We start from the raw sequence: 18,672 nt of genomic DNA on the forward strand, positions 1-18,672 counted from the left end.
AGGCTCCAATTTCTCATTTGTTGAAGGGGGTAATTCAGGCCCTCTAATTCAGAGGGCTTATTTTAGCAAGGATATTCAGAGGGGTAAGTGAAAAAAGATGTATGAAGCACTCAGTGTGGTGTCTGGCAAATCACAATTCTGAACAATGATATTATGTAAATTTCCAGTTCTGAAATAGAAGTTCATGATCTTAGGTTTTGATTTTACTCAATAAAGGACTCATTTAAGGAATTATTTTCATAGCAATCTATATGTAAATCTTTAATGTTATAATACTGAGAAAATGCCTAAGAAATAATAAAAAAGAAAAGATCTATAGAGACAAAAGATTTAGGGACTATTTTTCTAAAGCCAGGTTTGTACCAAGCAGTTGAGGCACTTTGAAATCGGCATACGATCCTGTTTATTGAAATCTATACTTAAAAACTGTGGCACTTGGCTTACCTGGATCATGCTATAAGAAAGTCACATTATAGAATCAAGTTTTTGAATCCTGGGCATTAGGCAGTAGTTACTATCTGTCAGTCTGGAGTCCAAGATGCATACATAGCATTCCAAATCATATTTAGAGCAAAAACACAAATTTGCTCTTGATTTTTTTATAGCTGAAAGAGGAAAGATACTTTATCCTATTTAGGTGGTAGATGCTCAAAAAACAATTCTTTCATTTGACATTTAGAAATAATATTCCCGATTGGGAAAACTCACATCACATCAGGCTCTAACCTGAATCATTTCACATAAAAGGAAGCCACAACAACAAAGTGTGATTAAGAGAATCTTAAAAACAGTACTTCTGCACAAATTTTGTTCAATATATCATATTCCTCAATACTGATTAAAAGTTTCTTTAAAGCTTAATTCCTTAATTGGCAATAATTATTTCTTCACTTTAATTTCTGATTATTATACATTCTAAAAAAGATTCTATAGTGGATTACGTGGTATATAGCACAGCAGTGCCCTCCAATGTTTTAGCTTTAAAAATTATTTAAAAAAATAAATTCAACAAGAAAAATCACTAAAATATAGATGGTAGGAAGTGATTGGTAATATTGGAAAACATAAACTAGGTTCAGTAACAAAAACAGGGCAAAAATTCTCTATTCTATTCCTCAGGTGAATTGCCTACATTCCACCAACTAAAAACACCAAATATAGTCAAACCTCAGACAAGCCTTGGAAGGTTAATTCAAAATAAACCTCTATTTCTTTTTCTTGGAGGAAGGCTTAGGCCCCTATATGAAATGTTAAAGCCTCTGGGCAAGGAGATAAAGAAAGAACAATTGGGGACTCTTGGAGAGGAGCAATGATTTAGAGGGTCATTCTCAGCCCAGTAGTGTGGCTGACAAGGAGATAAACTTGCTAACTAAGGAATCCTCCTTTTACATCAATTTCACCACAGTCATTAAATTTTTAACCAAATGTTAAAATGTTTAATAAAAAAAAATTAAACATCAAAGTATGTTTTTAGAGGGATAGGGGAGGTACTCTTCTAAGACCCACCTAGCATGAACTTAAAGATAGAAAAACATCCTCTCTGCAAACATACTACTCTTAGAGTTTTAAATGGCTACGGGTGGATCTGAAGGAGACTTGCAACCCAAATTTTCTCTTTAGGGCTATACTTGCAGAGATAATATAAATGGTCCCAAATGTATATTTGATTTATATAAATGTATAGGAGAAGAGAAAAACCTCATGATATTTTACAGACACATGAAATATTCCTCCAGTAGTTAAGCCATAGTGATGTCTCCAAAAGCATTTTGTAATTAAAACTAGACTTAAAGAACATTCCATGATGTTTTACAGTGAACATGAAAATAGACCATACTTTCATTTCTGTGCATTTTACTATATTTGATCACTTACCTGGCTGAATATTAAAACAGTCACAGCAGTCACACAATGTCATTTGGAACAAAGAATCGAATAACATATATGTCCCTTCAAATTAGGTTTAAGAGGTCCCAAATTTTGTCATTAAAAGGGGAAGTCATTTAATATAATCTTGGGTAAATAATGAAAATTGTGCTCTCTTCAATGTGAATCATTATCAGTAGGTTATCTCCATCCCACCTCCCTAATTTAGAACCAGTGATTAATTTTACATAGACAAATAGGACACTTTTCAACTCTCTGTGAAGGGACATGCATTAAGATACTTCATGACCTCATACATTTGTAATCCGCCCAGGGTGTTTTTGGCTCTAGTCACCCAACACTGTTTTGATTAACTGAAAACCTCTCAGGAGCCCATTAGATGCTGACATTATGGGAATGTTTTTTTTTTTTTAATTCATAAATAGCTCCATTATACTAAACACCTATTCTTAAGCATCCAAACGTATTGCACTCTTCTTCAATGCTAAAGTCATTTAAATATGAGGGATCTATTTATGAAATATAAAAGTAGTTTGATTAGTAATAAAGCAATAAAATAATATTCATTAGTAACTAATTGTTTCTATGGTAACAAAGGATGGTTTCACCATAATTTTAGAAGACGTAACTACATAAATAACACTACATTTGAATTTAACTCCTATTTTTCTCGGTAATTGAAAATATAATTTTGAATGGCAATCCCTATGCAAAAAGAAAAACAAATTAAGTTTCCTTCAACTATAGTGAACTGAAAGTGTTCCATCAGAATTCATTTTTAATTAAATTATACAGATGTTTCTTGTTTGTGTTAGTATCCATCAGTGTGTTCACAATATGTAACAGTCTCCTTCACCTCCTGAGAATTTTGTGAAAAGAAGTGTGGAAGAGTAATGAAGATTGATTACCTTTTTCACAGAGACGGCCAGTGAAATGCAAGGGGCAGTCACACTGGAATGAATCTGCACCACTCGAGAGGAAGGCGGGGTGGCAGGTGCCTCCGTGGTGGCACACATGGTCCCGGCACGCGGATGGCGCTACCGGGGTGGGGCCCCGGGAGGGCCACAGGGAATCCCCGCTGTCTGTCGCACCAGAAGGAGCAACGAAGGAGGCTGTTGGAGATGAGGGAGAGTCTTGGAATCTGCGATTTATAAACAGACCACAAAACAAAATATGAATAATGGGAACTTAAATAGAAGCAATGTAAATTTTGTTTTAATGTAAAAGATGATAAAAATAACATTGATTCAAGGCTTATCTGAGGGTAAATAGAATTATCACGTTTGTTTTGCAGTTGGGGTATTTTTAAACACTGAAAATGTCTGAGCCACGTAATATGACTCTGGGCAACTCAGGGAGCTGAAGTCAGTCTATATACCTCTGAAAAGCTATCTTTCTCCTCAGTGGTGGGAAACCTGGATGAGGCCTTTGTAAATCTGAGTCAGTTCTCTCATGAAAAGGAATTAGAATTTTGGTTTGTCATAGTTCTGCCTTGGCTATTCAAATCATATAAGACTAAGACAAGGAAATTAGGCCATCAAATATGTTCATGCCAAAATTGCTTGAATGTGAGTGATTTCTAGGTTGATTGATAGAACTACGCCTCAAAGTGACTTGAGATCATTACTGAGTCATCCAAGAAATACCTTAGAAATACCCACACTATTCCCTGTTTTTCTCAGAAATTTTGCTGCCAGTTTAATTTTTTCTTGTCTGAAAGATAATGAACAAAGATAGTCCCTCTGAAATATGCTGAAATTCCTTACCTTGGCATTCAAAGTCCCTTGGTGATCGAATCCTATCTGTTTTTCCAGACTACTCTACAAGAGCTCTTATAAGCACATTAACCTCTCTCAAACCAAATGAGGTAGCCATTCCCTGAAGACCCCCAGCTTTCCTAATTTTGGAAGTTTGCTCAAACCACCTTTTATGCATTGGTGTTCTCTCTTTGTATCTACATTTCAACCATATGCCAAATACCCACCGATATTATTTCTTCCACATACACCTCTCAGTTTCCTATGACCCACCAAGATGAAATCGATGTTTCTCTCATCTCTAAAACTCCATAACATGCCATGTCTACCATTGCTAGGATATTTATTATGTCCTCACATATAGTTACTGTATTATATGCAGTTTCTCTTGCTGGGTTGTACAGTGATCGTCATTTTCCCATATTCCCTCTACACACAAATTCCCGGTTTTGGCAGACTTTCCTATTATAATGAATAACTTGTAAATACTTGCTGAATAAATATCTTCAGTGAATTCCAGAGTGTTACATATTGGTTAGGAAGCAGTGTTAATTTGAATTTGCATTTATTAATGAGATCAATTTAATGTAAAAATCGTTCCTGCAATGAAGTATTCAACAGTTTAGCTATTTGTTGGGTAAATTTTTATTTTGTGCACAGTCATAAAGATAAAACCGTAGTAAAAGGACATAGTGCAAATATATTTTCTACTAACATTAGAGACACATTGCTATTTTTGTATCTACTATGCAATCATGTCAATTTATAGGAAGAAGAGCTGAAAAAAGTGAAATAGATAATATTTTATGGAAACATTTACCCATATAAGGTTAATATGTAGGTCGTTGGTTTCACACTCCTTTACAACTTGACCTTCTTTTTCATGGTGTTTATCATGGGTTGTAACCATATATTTATTTTCATCATTAGGTTTGAACCTCTTCTCATTCCACTGGACTGCAATCTCCAAGAAGGAAATATCACCTCTGTTCTGTCTTCATTGTATCCTTAACAAAAATGCTTAGCCTCTGAGTTGGCTCTCCAATAAATATTTATGAATAAATTTGAATGATTTTTGTAAACATGCAATGCACCACACTTCTAACAGGAGAAATAGCAAGGAAAAATAATATTGTTATCCCCAGGATCAATTTAATACTTTCATTAATGGTTCTTTACTTTAATAAATAATATAAAATTATAACATTTTCATGCACTCTTACAATCAACTTTCTTTGATTTTATTCTATTTGGTTAGCATAGTTCTTTCCATTTGTACTTACAATTTAAGTTTGTCCCTTTAAAGCAAAATTTGTCAATTTAAATGGCAATGCTCATCTGAATTTTATTGGATTTATTACTCAGTATTCTGCATTCAATTTAGTTTTCAGTTTTAGTGTTTCTGAGTGATTCCACCATTTCATCTAACACTTGCTATGGACGTCATGAACTATACTCAATCATCTTTTTCTCAGTAATGAATTGGACTGAATTAAATTTCACTATCTCTTTCTCCTTGTAGCTGGTAAGGGAGACTATGTCTTACCTGAAAAAATCAATACATTGTGTGTTTTAGTTACTAGCTGATTACCCAAAAGTAATTGCTATCAATTCATGCATCAGTTATAATATCAGGGTCATAAATCAAAATTTTAAAACAGCATAAAATGAGATGTATTTTGATTTAATAAAGATAAAACTTTATATCTGATATGTCATTAATAGTAATGCTTGACTTTCAATATTTTTATTTTATGAGCAGTAGAATACGTATCATGAATTTAACTAATTTTGAATGAAGAATGAAAATAAATATCTCAAGGGAGAAACAAAAATTTGTTATGATTGCTAACATTTTATTTTTTTTCCACATTAAACTTTAAAAATAGCAAGTGACTGTGGGCATTTATTAAACACATCTAGATGATGATCATATTAATAAAATAAGCAATGTTCAAAGGAGTATAAAAGTTGTGATTTCTTTTATTTCTAAAAATAGTGGATTTATGACATTTTAGGAATCAAAGCTCATGGTTTTAGAATTGTTTTTCAAAGAAAGAATATTGTAAACATTGGACTTCTTTCTTATATAAACACTTGATTTACTGTCTGTCCAGATGCCAAAACATTATCAAGAATCTGCTTGATGTCCACCCAAGTAACTGCAGAAGGATGCAGTGGTGAAGCGGCCACAGTTACAACAAGTAATAAGCCTTCAAGGACTTTTTTCTTAATGGATGGTGACTGAATGCCATTTGCTGATTTTATTCAAAAGCAAGTCTTATCCTTAGGGAAAGATACCCTGAAAAGACAGTGATTTCCTATCGTGTGGGTCCTGTTCTAGGAGGGACAGCAAAGGGAAGATACTCATTTCATTCTTGCCACTCTCTCTGTTTCCCTGGGAATCCCTTGGGTCCCAAACAGCAAGCGACATGTGAACACTGTGGTACTAAGAAATTCACCTTGCTTCAGTTTAAAGATTTTGCTCAGTGTTGGTTGACTTCATTATAGGCCAGCAGACAGTGGCCTGGCCTCAGTATTTTAGGATGATTGGGTTCATTCAAATATGTTAATCTTAGAAACCCCACTTCACAAGCAGGAAAGTGGAAAATATTTAGAGTGATTCTTAAGGATTAAAAAGATATGAAGAAACTCAGGCAGAGGAATCTTAATTTTGTACCTCCTACTAGGGGGAAGAAAGGTTTCAAAAATCATTGTAGTTAAAATAAATGTGTTGCAATATTGGTGATGAAAGCCATGTACTCTACATACAAATAAAATACATAGATATCTTATTTTTTGAACAAAAATAAGAATAAACCACAAATACACCTGTCACATTCTACTTTGTAATTGCAACTACCAGAGTATGGTATTTCACTTATTTTGCCATCTGAAAATAGTTTTTGGTGGGCTTCCATATTTTAAGTATAGTTCTTCATCTGCTTTTTGAAAGTTGCAAAGTGTTTCACTGTTTGGATACACTACCATTGATTCTAACCGTTCACATTTAATTATTTTCAAGTTGCTTCAGGTTTTTTTTGTTACCTGGATCTGTTGTAGTTTGCTAGCTGTCGGAATGCAATGCACCAGAAATGGAATGGTGTTTAAAAGGGGAATTTAATAAGTTGCTAGTTTACAGTTCTAAGGCTGAGAAAATGTCCCAATTAAAATAAGTCTATAGAAATGTCCAATCTAAGGCATCCAGGGAAAGATACCTTGGTTCAAGAAGGCCGATGAAGTTCAGGGTTTCTCTATCAATTGGAAGGGCATATGGCGAACAGGATCAGGGTTTCTCTCTCATCTGGAAAGGCATGTGGCGAACATGACATCATCTGCTAGCTTTCTCTCCTGGCTTTCATGAAGCTCCCCGGGAGACATTTTCCTTCTTCATTTCCAAAGGTTGCTGGCTGGTGGACTCTGCTTCTCATGGCTATGCTGTTCTGCTCTGCTCTCTCTGAATCTCTCATTCTCCAAAATATTTCCTCTTTTATAGGACTTCAGAAACTAATCAAGACATACCCAAATGGGTGGAGACATGACTCTACCTAATCCAGTTTAACAACCACTCTTGATTAAATCACATCTCCAGGGAGATGATCTAATTACAGTTTCAAACATGCAATACTGAATAAGGATTAGAAGAAACAGCTGCCTTTACAAAATGGGATTAGAATTAAAACATGGCTTTTCTAGGGTACATACATCATTTTCAACCAGCACAGGATCATAAATTGATTTTTAAACAGTTATATGAGATGTAATTTACATACATACAATTTACCCTTTTAAAAGCACATCGTTCAATAATTTTTAGTATATTTATAGAATTATGCAAAAGTTACCACAATCAAATATTACAACTTTTCATCACCTCAAAAGAAGCCCATACCTATTAGTAGTTCTAGGCAACCATTAATCTACTTTCCGCCTTTATAGATGTCTATTATGGACATTCATATAAAGGGATTCATATGAGTGCTTTTGTGACTGGCTTTTTTCACTTAAAATGTTTTATCCATGTTGTAGCATGTACCATAACTTTATTTATTTTTATTGCTGAATAAAAATCTATTGAATGGATATGCCATGTTCTATTTTTCTATTAATCATTTATGTACATTTAGTTTGTTTCTCCTTTTGGCTATTGTGAATACTGCTACTACAAACACTCATGTACAAATTTTTGTCAGGATGCACGTTCTAATTTCTCATAGTATATGCTTAGGAGTAGAACTCCTGGATCATACGACAACTCTAGGTTTAATGTTTTTAACCACTACCAAAATATTTGCCAAAAGGTTGCTTAATTTTACATTCCCAGTGATGAGAGTTCCAATTTCATAATTCTTACAAGTGGTATTTGCATTTAGAACTTTGTGGATTTTGCCAAATTTCCCTCAAAATACTCACTATAATTCATATAGTAGAAACTTGCATTATACTTGTTAGTACTTTTATCAAATTTTAAATCTTCAACAAGCAGTTATACAAAAAAAGAGTAACTTGCTGTTTCTTTATTCATAAGTGTGATATGCAAAATAATGGTCCCACCGAATGTCCATGTCCTAATCCTCAGAACCTATGAATGAGTTATATTATATGGAAGGGAATTTAAGGTTGCATATAGAATTAAGGTTTCCAATTAACTGACCTTAAAATAGGGATTATCCAGGAGGGCTGAATGTAATCACATGGTTCCTAAAAAGTGGAACTCTCATCATTGCCGGCGGGAAGAGAGATTGTCGGAGTGATGAGGGGCGAGAAAGACTTGGGTACTATTACTGACTTTGAAGATGGAAGGGGGCAATGAAGCAAAAATGCTAAGCAGCTTCTAGAAGCAGAAAAGGCAAGGAAATGGATTCTTCCCTCGGGCCTCCAGAAAGGCGCACCTCTGCCAATATTGATTTTAGCCTGCTGAGAACTGCATCAGACTTCTGACCTGTAGAACTGTGTGTTAACAAATTTGTGTTGTTTTGAGCCAGTAAATTTGTGGTAGTTTGTTACAGCAACAATAGTGTATTTGTAAATCATGTATTTGTATATCTTTTCATAGGATTATTTTCCATTTGTTTTTGTATGGGTAAGTGGACTATCTGTTTAGGTCTTTTGATGTTTTTTATTAGTTTTGTGGTATAATTTTCTGCATTTATGAAACTTCGTTCTATATTGAGGAAAATAACCCTTTGCCATTTTATATGATATTTATTTATCATTATATACGATATTCATTTTTCTCAATTTAATGTTTTGAATTTTTTTTCATATATTATATCATAAAGCCATATTTTAGGTCAAAATGTTCATCTTTTCTTTTATAATTACTGGGCTTACATGTTTAGTTACAGGCTTGAAAGAAGTTCCTTATTTGAGAATTATTAAAATTTTACATATGCAAAAGACTACAGTCTGTAGTCTATGGAAGGACATGCAATTTCAAAATCACTTTAAGTCTTTCACTTCCAGTTTTTAATTCTATGGAGGAGAAATTCCTCAACACTCTTTAAAATCTTGTATTTGCAAATTCACTACCTTCATATCCAAACAATAGCTGCTCTCATGCCTTTCTCCTCAACAATCAGAACATTTTTAATTCTAGTTGTTGCAAAATGTTTACTCTTATTTACTCTTACCTCAGTCTTTTATTAAGTAAATTGATTCACGCTGCTAAGCCAAACACTTACAGAAGCACTTGTAAGTGCTTCTATTGACTATTCTCAGATTCACCACTGGAAATCCAGGGAACAAATCTGGTTAAACCCCTAAACTTGGAGAGTGGAGCAAAGAAGAATTTCTTTATTGAGCCAAAAGATCAAAAGGCTGGGAACACCGATAAATTAGCAATTTTTTGGCTTTTTGTTTAGTAAAAAGTTTTGGAATTCTTCAAATAGTGTCCTCTATTTATTTGTGCTACTCATCATAAACCAACGTGCATTTGTAGGTAATGGCTTCCATTCTTAATGAGGATTCCCTTTCTTTTCCCCCTTAGCTGTCCATGTAGCCCTTCAGCCTCTTACATGAGCTGTATCTGAAAGATTTATCCAGACAGTTCTCTATCTACTTCCCTCTATGTTCTATTCTGGAGCAGAAAAGGGAATGGACAAAGGGGTGCTGAAGGTTTGACTATACGATCTTTCCAATCTGTTGGAAATTCCCAAATGGCACTGATATAATTTGGTGCAAGTTGTTTCTTCTCAGTTTGAGTTATCTGAGTTACTTAAGTATATTTCCAATTAAGATTTTTAAAATATTTGTTTTTGATGAGGTGCATTTTGCAATACTGCCCTTTATGACAGTCTTTAAAGAATGACTCTACAGTTGTGTTGTTATTAAAAAGACTTCTTTCTTTTTTTTTTTAATGGTTTTGTGACTAATGGATGTCTTAACCAGATGAAAGCTATAAAAAATGGGCCAGAAAGAAGAATGCAGGAAGGGCTTTGTGATGAGAAATTTGAATAGAATAACTAGAGTGCTGTAACTCTCAACCCTTTCCAAGGTGGAGGAGAAATAACAGATGGACCTGTTCAGGAGAGCTTGGTGGGTGTTCCCTGAGCTGATTGAGCGCAGCAGACCCAAAAAATCTGGAGTGGGAAATTAGCTCACTCTTGATGATATTTCAGATGGATTTCATATTCAGAAATTGAAATTAAACAGTCTTGCCTAGTGCGCTTCAAAACTCTAGTCTTACATTTAATTTCAGCTCATCCTTTGAGCCCTTTTCTGAAACAGGACTTCTTGTGTCATAGGTAGCCAGTCCTGTGTTTTTCACTCTTCCTCCTATTTCTGACTTACTCTCTCTGCTTTTACTCCTTGTAGGACAGACACAAGATGAAAGTGGGGAAAAAGGAATATTTTATGGAGTTGGTGCATTATAAAATAGCTTTTTGTGGCCCCTTCTTATGTTTGGCAGCCAAATAATGAGCTCTCTTTCTCAATGAGGTAAATTTGTGGATTCTTCAGAGATATGCATGTCGAGCTTTTGCTATTACTATTACTTGATGCAGGGAATTCCCTTCTCAGCTTTATTATTATTATTTTTACAAGAGAATTTGTAAGTTTACAGAAATATCATGCATAAGTAGATAAAACACAGAGTTCCCATACACCATCCTATTATTAACACCTTGCATTAGAGTGGTGCATTTGTTATAATTCATAAAAGGACATTTTTATATTTATACTAAATATAGTCTATTGTTTACAATACGGTTCAATGTATTGTTTAGTCCTATGATTTTTTTTAAAATAAATTATTCTAGTAATACATATATATTACCTAAAACTTCCCCTTTGACTCACATTCACATATATAATTCAGTGCTGTTAATTACATTCACAATGTTTGCTACCTTGAGCACCATCCATTACCAAAAATTTACAATCAACCCAAATAGAAACTCTGTATTATTTAAGTATTAACTTCTCATTCGCTACTACCAACCCAGTTCCTGGTAACCTATATTCTAGACTCTGACTCTTTGAGTATGCTTACTCAAATTATTTTATGTCAGTGAGATTATTCAATATTTGTCATTTTGTTTCTAGCTTACTTCACTCAAATGATGTCTTCAAGTTTCATACATAGTTGTTGCATATATCAGAACTTCATTCTTTTTTAATGTAAATAATTTCCCATTGTATGTATATACCACATTTTGTTTATTTATTCATCAGTTGATAGACAATTGGGTTCCTTACATCTTTTGGCCATTGTGAATAATGGCACTATGAGCATCAGTGTGGAAATATCTGTTTGAACCCCTGCTTTCAATTATTCTGGGTATATACCTCTAGTAGTGGGATTGCCAGATCATATGGCATTTCTATAATTAGCTTTCTGAGGAACTGCCAAACTGACTTCCACTGTGGCTGCACCATTATAGATTCCTACCAGCAATGAATGAGGGTTCCTATTTCTCCACACCCTCTCCAACACTTGTAACTTTATGTTTCTTTTAAAAACAGTATCTATTCTAATGGGTGTGAAGTCATATCTTATTGTTGTTTTGATTAGCATTTCCCTAATAATGATGTTGAGTATCTGTTCATGTGTGTTTCAGCCATTTGTTTATCCTCTTCAGAGAAATGTCTATTCAAGGCTTTTGTCCATTTTTAAATTGGGTTATTTGTCTTTTTATTGTTGAGTTATTGGATTCTTTATATATCCTGGATATTGAATCTTTATCAGATATGTGGTTTCCAAATATTTTCTCCCATTGAGTAAGTTGTCTTTTTACTTCCATGATGAAGTCCTTTGATGCACAAACATTTTTGATTTTGAGTAGGTCCCACTTATCTATATTTTTCTTCTGTTGCTTGCACTTTGGGTATAAAGTCTAAGAAATTGTTACTTAATTGTTGCGTGATACTGAATATGCTCCCCTATGTATTCTTCTAGAATCATTTCCTTATTGATAAACATTTAAGTTATTTCCAATTTTTCAAATCATAAATATTGCACAAATATCATTGTACAAACATTTTGGGGACATCTATGAGTATATCTGAAGAATGAATACTACAGATAAAAGTCATTGGGTCGGGCGGGCCGCGGTGGCTCAGCGGGCAAGAGTGCTTGCCTGCCGTGCCGGAGGACCCCGGTTCGATTCCCGGCCCCAGCCCATGTAAAAAACAAACAAACAAACAAAATATAATAAAACAAGAAAATGTTTAAAAATGTTTCCCTTCCTTCCATCCTTCCTTCCTTCTCTGTCTTTCCTTCCCTTCCTCCCTAAAAAAAAAAAAAAAAAGTCATTGGGTCAGGTAAATAATATGTCCAATTTACATTTTAATATAGATTCCATAGGAGCCTATACAAAATCAATCTCCCAAACTAGTTTTAATTTTTATTTATTTTTCATTCTGGCAACATATATACAAAAGTTTTTGAGAACTAATTTTTTCAATCCCTTAAAAAATTAAATATTATCTTCTTTTAGTTATAAATCTGATGATGAGAATTATGAGAATTGATAGCCTCACTTCTGTTTCAATTTTATTTAGCTTACTAGTGAGGATGAGATCATTTTAAAAATATTTCATTTGTCATTTACATTTTACCTTTTTGCCATGCTAGAATATAAACTTTCCTCACTTTTCCAATGTAGTTATTTTTATCTATCAATTTATAAGAGATAATGATGGATATACATCTATTTTATACCTTTTAAAATAGATATTCTGGTCTTTCTGAGCATTTTGTAATGTGTATATGGTTTTCTCTCTTTCATTGTTCCTGTTAAAATTCATTTATAAGTCCAGTTATCATACCTTTATGGGAAATTTGTCTTTCCTTTCCAGATGTGTACAAGATCTTCTTCTTCTTTTCTCCCCAGCAGCTTTTCACTGTGATGTGTTGAGTTGCAGAATTATTTTTATTTATTCAGATTCTATTTGGAGGATATATGCTTTTCAACAACTCTGGAAGTTTCAGCTCTCCCATATTCACTCTACCTTCTCCTATTAAAACATTTCTTAACGAAATTTTCTCACTTTAGCCTCTATATCCTCAGCTCCTTTCCCTGAAATCTCCTTTATATACATTCATGATAATTTCTTCAGATATACCATCCTGCTCATTAATTCTCGCTATAGCTCTAATTGCTGTTTAACTTGTTCAATTTTAATTTTACTTATTACTATTTTTTACTTTTAGAAGTTCTACTTAATTGTTTTAAAACTTTTTATTCAGTTTTCATGAAATTTTTTCCTTACACATAGTTTACTATCCATATTTTAATGTTTAAAATTTTAAGTATAAAAAAACAAAAAAAATAAGCATAAATTTTTTTATTCTGCATCTGATAATAACAATATCTGGTTTTGAGAGGTTCAAGTCAACTTCTTTTTGTTGACGTATCTCTCATAGTGTTTTCTTTTAAATTTCTCCCCGGTGTTTTACATTATTCACTGCAAGTTCATATTCTTTGGAACTTTATCAGGAGACTACTCTGAGGCATGGGCATAAGGTATTACTCCAAAGAGGAATAGTGTTTGCTTTGTCCATTTCATGAGGGCAATTCCAACCTGGAAACACTATAAAATGAATTTTGATTTAAGATTTTTGAATGATTAGGTAGTACAGGTTTGGCTACAATCTTCTATGCTGGGGTACTTTATGGTTTTAGATAATTGGGGAAGATTTTTTTTCTACTACTTAGAAGAGAGGCATAGTCAAGAAAGTTTCCTTGAGGATCCTTTCTTTCCCTTTATTTTGGCTGAAAGGATTTTTCTTATTATCTTGGCATTTACTAACTTATTTAAATCCTTTTCTTTTACTTAACCTATTCTTTAAGTTTATCTTCTAGCTGGATAGTTTTGTTTTTGTTTTAGCTGCCACACTACCCAAAATGGAATTATCCCATCTTTCTTTCTTTTTTTTTTTTAACATGATGTATGTCTGTAAAGGGCTTTTTACTCTTTTTCAGTATATGTGTTTATATTTACATAGGCATACAGTATACATACACATCTTTATATTTTTTGCATTTTCCAAAGATTCTAGATGTAATCAGACACACATGTGTGCACAGTTTGCAATCTTTAGTAAATGATCAATAATATTTTGTATATTCTTATTATAGAATAGTCAGTTGGTTTTTTTAAGATATCTCCTTTTCTAGATTCAAAACCTTAAAGTAATTTTATTTATTTATGCTCAAGAAATTTACATAGTTCTGACACAGTAATTGTTAAAGAAGTATTTTTTACCTTATAAACTGTCAAATTCATAGATACATTCTGAAACAAGGTATAAAAAGAGGTAAATCACTTTTAAATATAAAATGCAATAGATCACCTTGGAAATTGAACTCTATAGCATGGATCCTTGAAGATACCTTTGAATTAATATTGTAATATTGATATATTATGGATTTTTGAGGGAATTCAGCATATTAAATTTGGATTGGTAAATACTGTTATAAAAGCAGTATTTTTTACTTTATGTCTACATTTAAATTTAGAAAGCACTGAGACTTGAATACCTCACCATATGGATAATAAGAGATGCATAAATATACTGCAATTTTAGTGTCTTATGTAAATGGAAACATTTATTATATTATTTAAATTAAATTTATGCCCCCCATTATGGAGATAAATCATTCTGGGTTACTTCTATTAAGATAAAACTTAAAGGAAAGAAGAATATTCTAAAATATCAATCAGGATTTAAAATTGTGTGATTTCTTATTACATGGAAAGACCTTCAAATTAGAGAAAGACAAATAAACAAGGAGATATGATTAACCTCAGCCATGAGAACATGTATGCTGGCAAAGACAAATACAAATTCCCTTCTATGTCTTACAAAGAGAAAGGAACTTTGTCAGGTTCAAAGGAGCCCTAAAAAAGTATTTATTTCATGAAAGGCCTCCTTAAAGGAATCTAAGTCTAGTCATTACCAGCCAGAATTTGAACAAAGGAGAAGGACCAAGAGAGAAAGCAAGTCAATCAATCTAGAATTGATTTCCCCTCATTCATTTATATATTCACTCAATCAAAAAGGACTTAACAGAGTACACTTTAAGCACCAGAAACTCACTAATGAAGAACATATGGTGATTGATATAATGTAGAACCCTATTTTTAGGATATTTCAGTCTGGTGGGATTCAGAATAAATAGTCAATTACAATATTACTTAATTTATTGTATCAGAGGGAATACATGTTGTTTGGCCTGGCCCAGATACAACACAAATGAATAGAGAAGAATGGGCCTCTCATTCTATCCTAGACTATCCCTTGATCAACATTGTTTCTGCCCTCTAGGAAGAGCATGAAACTAGAAACAGAAGGATTTACCTGTTGGCTTAGAAGGAAGGAACATGGGCAGGGGAGTAGTCCATAAAATAATATGAATAACAATCTGTGAGCCATGGATCAAAACCCAAGGGCCCATCAACAGATGAATGAACAAGCAGAATGTGACATATACAGAGGATCGAATATTATTCAGCCATAAAAAGTTACACAGTTACCACACTACTGCAATATATTAATAATAGGGGTAACTGTGTGTTTGAGGTGGTTGTGGTGGAGAATATATGGGAACTCTATTTTCTGCATGCTTTTTTTCTGTAAAGCTACCATTTTTCTAGTAAAAAAATAAAAGAGGGCAGAACAATCCACAGAGACCTCAGAATTGCAGACAACAGCTATGTTTATATATATATATATACATGTGACCTAGTGTTAGCTAGTGCCCTTTGGAACTTTAGAAATATGGTTAACTTTCCAAAATTTTAATTTTGGTCTTTCCTAGTATTTCCATGAGGTCTTGATGCTAATCTCCTCTTGCCTCTCCTTGACTCATCATATATTGATTTAGTTATACTGCATGTCAACTGAGAGTGAAGCCCTACCTCTTCAAAAGTTTTCATGAAATAAAATTAAATTCTCATTCAAATTTATAAATACTGAATTTTAGGTGTCATGAGAAGGGGTTGTAATTAGGAATACAAGGCCTCTCACTATCTCACTGGCTCTACACTTTCTGTGTTTCCTCCTCATCTTAAGGAAAAATCAATATTATTTCCTCTTGTTTAGAGAAAACCTTCCTACCTACAATCAGACTCTTATATTAGGGTCAAAATGGATCTTAAGTTGGCTTAGACCTGAAGACAATAACCTGCACATACTAAAGGACTTGCAAAAAGGAGATGGCAGAAACCAGTTTCTAAATTTACCGTTTACCTCCCTATTTCAAAAGAATTTGGAAATGAGAAGAAGCAGAGTTGATATAAGAGGAACTTTTTGGCTTTTATTGTTAGTGAGCTAACATAACCACCCCTCCCTCTCCCTCTCCACCTCCCAACCATAAGAATGGGGGCAGGGAGGCTCTTACCTCAAGCCTAGTAACAACAGCTTTCACCTGACCTCTTAGAATGCTTGATATGTGTTCTCCACACCTGGGAGGGTGTGATGGATCTGAATTTGATTCATGTCTGAGAAATTGAAAGTGAGAAAGGTGTGCTCATAATCTATTTATGGTCCAGCAAAGGAAAAGCGGATATTGTTTTGGGTAGATTGTTATAGTAAAAGGTAAGTATATTCCATGGAGCTAATGTGTGTGGAGAGAGAGAGAGAGAGAGAGAGAGAAGAGAGAGAAGAGAGGAGAAGAGAAAATGCGAATTCTATCTTAGATCTTGTTCAAGAGGGCAGAGTACATGAATAAATGACTTCAGAAAAGAGAAGCTAGGTACCAAGGAAATAATAAGTGATGGTACAAAAGGGAGTGTGGAATACATATCAGGAGAACTGCCCATGAGATCCTTACTAATGTGGGGATCTCCAAAAGAAACATTAGCTTTCAACACCTGAGAGCCTGAAGTGTGTTGAGTTGATTCACCACATCACCAGTCAGGTAAGAACTGCCTTGTGTCTTTCACTGCTCCTATGAACCCCCATGTCCCCACCCAGGGCTCCATCTTTGTCTCTGGAGGAGACAGAAATCAATGGGGTTGTAGAAGAGTAGATGTGTAAGGCAAACAACACCTTCTTCCCTGACCACAGGCTTTCCTATCCATAGGAAACAGAGGAATTACTTACAATAATACTAACGTTTTTACTTCCATGGGTCTGAATATTTTAATTACTGACTGGAGGACATTATATTATATGAGAGTTTTGAGAAAAAATTACGGGCTGTATTTTTCATCTAGGCCAGAGGAGAACTCGGCCCTCTGGGTTATTTAAGTGTCAATAGGTGACAAAAAAAAACAGCTGTTCTATGATCGCATTCAGAAGTGGTTCTTGTCATTGTCATAGTTACTGAGATTTTTTCAAAGCAGCTCATTCAATTTGATAGGTATATTTCTCTATAAGTATTTATTATGCCAGATGGTATAGAAAATACTTTTTTCCATATTAAAACAAGTGAGAATTTTTTCCTGAAATCGCTACTGCAGCACCCTCCCCCACCCCCCCAGCCCCCCAAAACACACATTTGCAATCACTTTGGGCTCCAGGTTACTTGAGAGAATAATTGGGAAAGAAGGATTGTTGGAGAAACTGCCCTTCCTATTAAACAAGAACAGTGAATTAAGTTAAGTAGAGATGAAAATTCTCCCTGCCAACTACGGAAATAATCACTTCTCTTTTTAAGGCCTTGAACTGATTGGATGAAACTTACCTCATTTCTACATCTCAGTCGATTGTAGATATAATCAGCCATAAAAGCATTAAACTTACTGATGATTTAAATTCATGAAATATCCTCACAGGAACAACTAGGCCAGTGCTTCCTTGACAAAACAACTAGACACTATAACCTGGCTAAGTTGATACATGAATTTAACCATATCTTACAGAAATTCCTAAAAAATGTTGTCTTGTCAATTGAACCTGTTTTAGTTTGCTAACGTTGCTGAAATGCAATGTATCAGAGCTGGGCTGACTTTTACAATGGGGATTTATTAACATACAAACTTATAGTTCTGAACCATGAAAATGTCCAAATCAAGGCATCAACAGACAATGTTTTCTCCCTGAAGACCAGCTACCAGCAACTTTGTATTTCTCTATCACATGGAAAGGCACATGGCAGTGTCTGCAGGCTTCTCCCTTCTCTTCTGGGCTTCCTTGCTTCTCTCTGAGCTTCTGTGGCTTTTTTTGTCTTTTGCATTTGTCTGAATTTCAACCCTTATAAAGGACTCTAGAAAGAGGATTAAAACCCACCCAGGGAATGCCTCAACTGAAAAGCCTAAGTAAAAGTTCCCACCAACAATAGATTTACACCCACAGGAATGAATTAGCTTTAAGAACATAATCTTCTGGGGTTCATACAGCTTCAAACTATCATAAAACCCAACAATTTTACCCGACTAATATTTGTCATTAAAAAAATATTTCTTTGTTAGTTTGGGGAAGAACAAGCTTGAGCACATGAACTTAGATCATAACCCTGCATGTGAGGTCAGTAGATATATGTTTTACAAATATAGAGCGATCCATTTAAAACATTCCTCTTCAGTTGGGTCATGAAATCACAACTCTTGGCATCATCATTCACCTAGGAGCAGCTAG

The 18,672-nt window shown here is 34.1% G+C and overlaps 1 protein-coding gene across 1 annotated transcript in view; it reads right to left on the reverse strand.

The window, feature by feature from the left end:
* The window catches only part of EYS (EGF-like photoreceptor maintenance factor), a 1,737,133-nt gene that overhangs the window by 522,724 nt on the left and 1,195,737 nt on the right, over window positions 1-18,672 (reverse strand). The window contains 1 exon segment of the mRNA XM_077159432.1: window positions 2,796-3,028. Within this exon segment, the coding sequence (XP_077015547.1) occupies window positions 2,796-3,028 (233 nt within the window).

This window comes from Tamandua tetradactyla, chromosome 5, assembly GCF_023851605.1.
Source record: "Tamandua tetradactyla isolate mTamTet1 chromosome 5, mTamTet1.pri, whole genome shotgun sequence".
Lineage (NCBI taxonomy): Eukaryota > Metazoa > Chordata > Mammalia > Pilosa > Myrmecophagidae > Tamandua > Tamandua tetradactyla.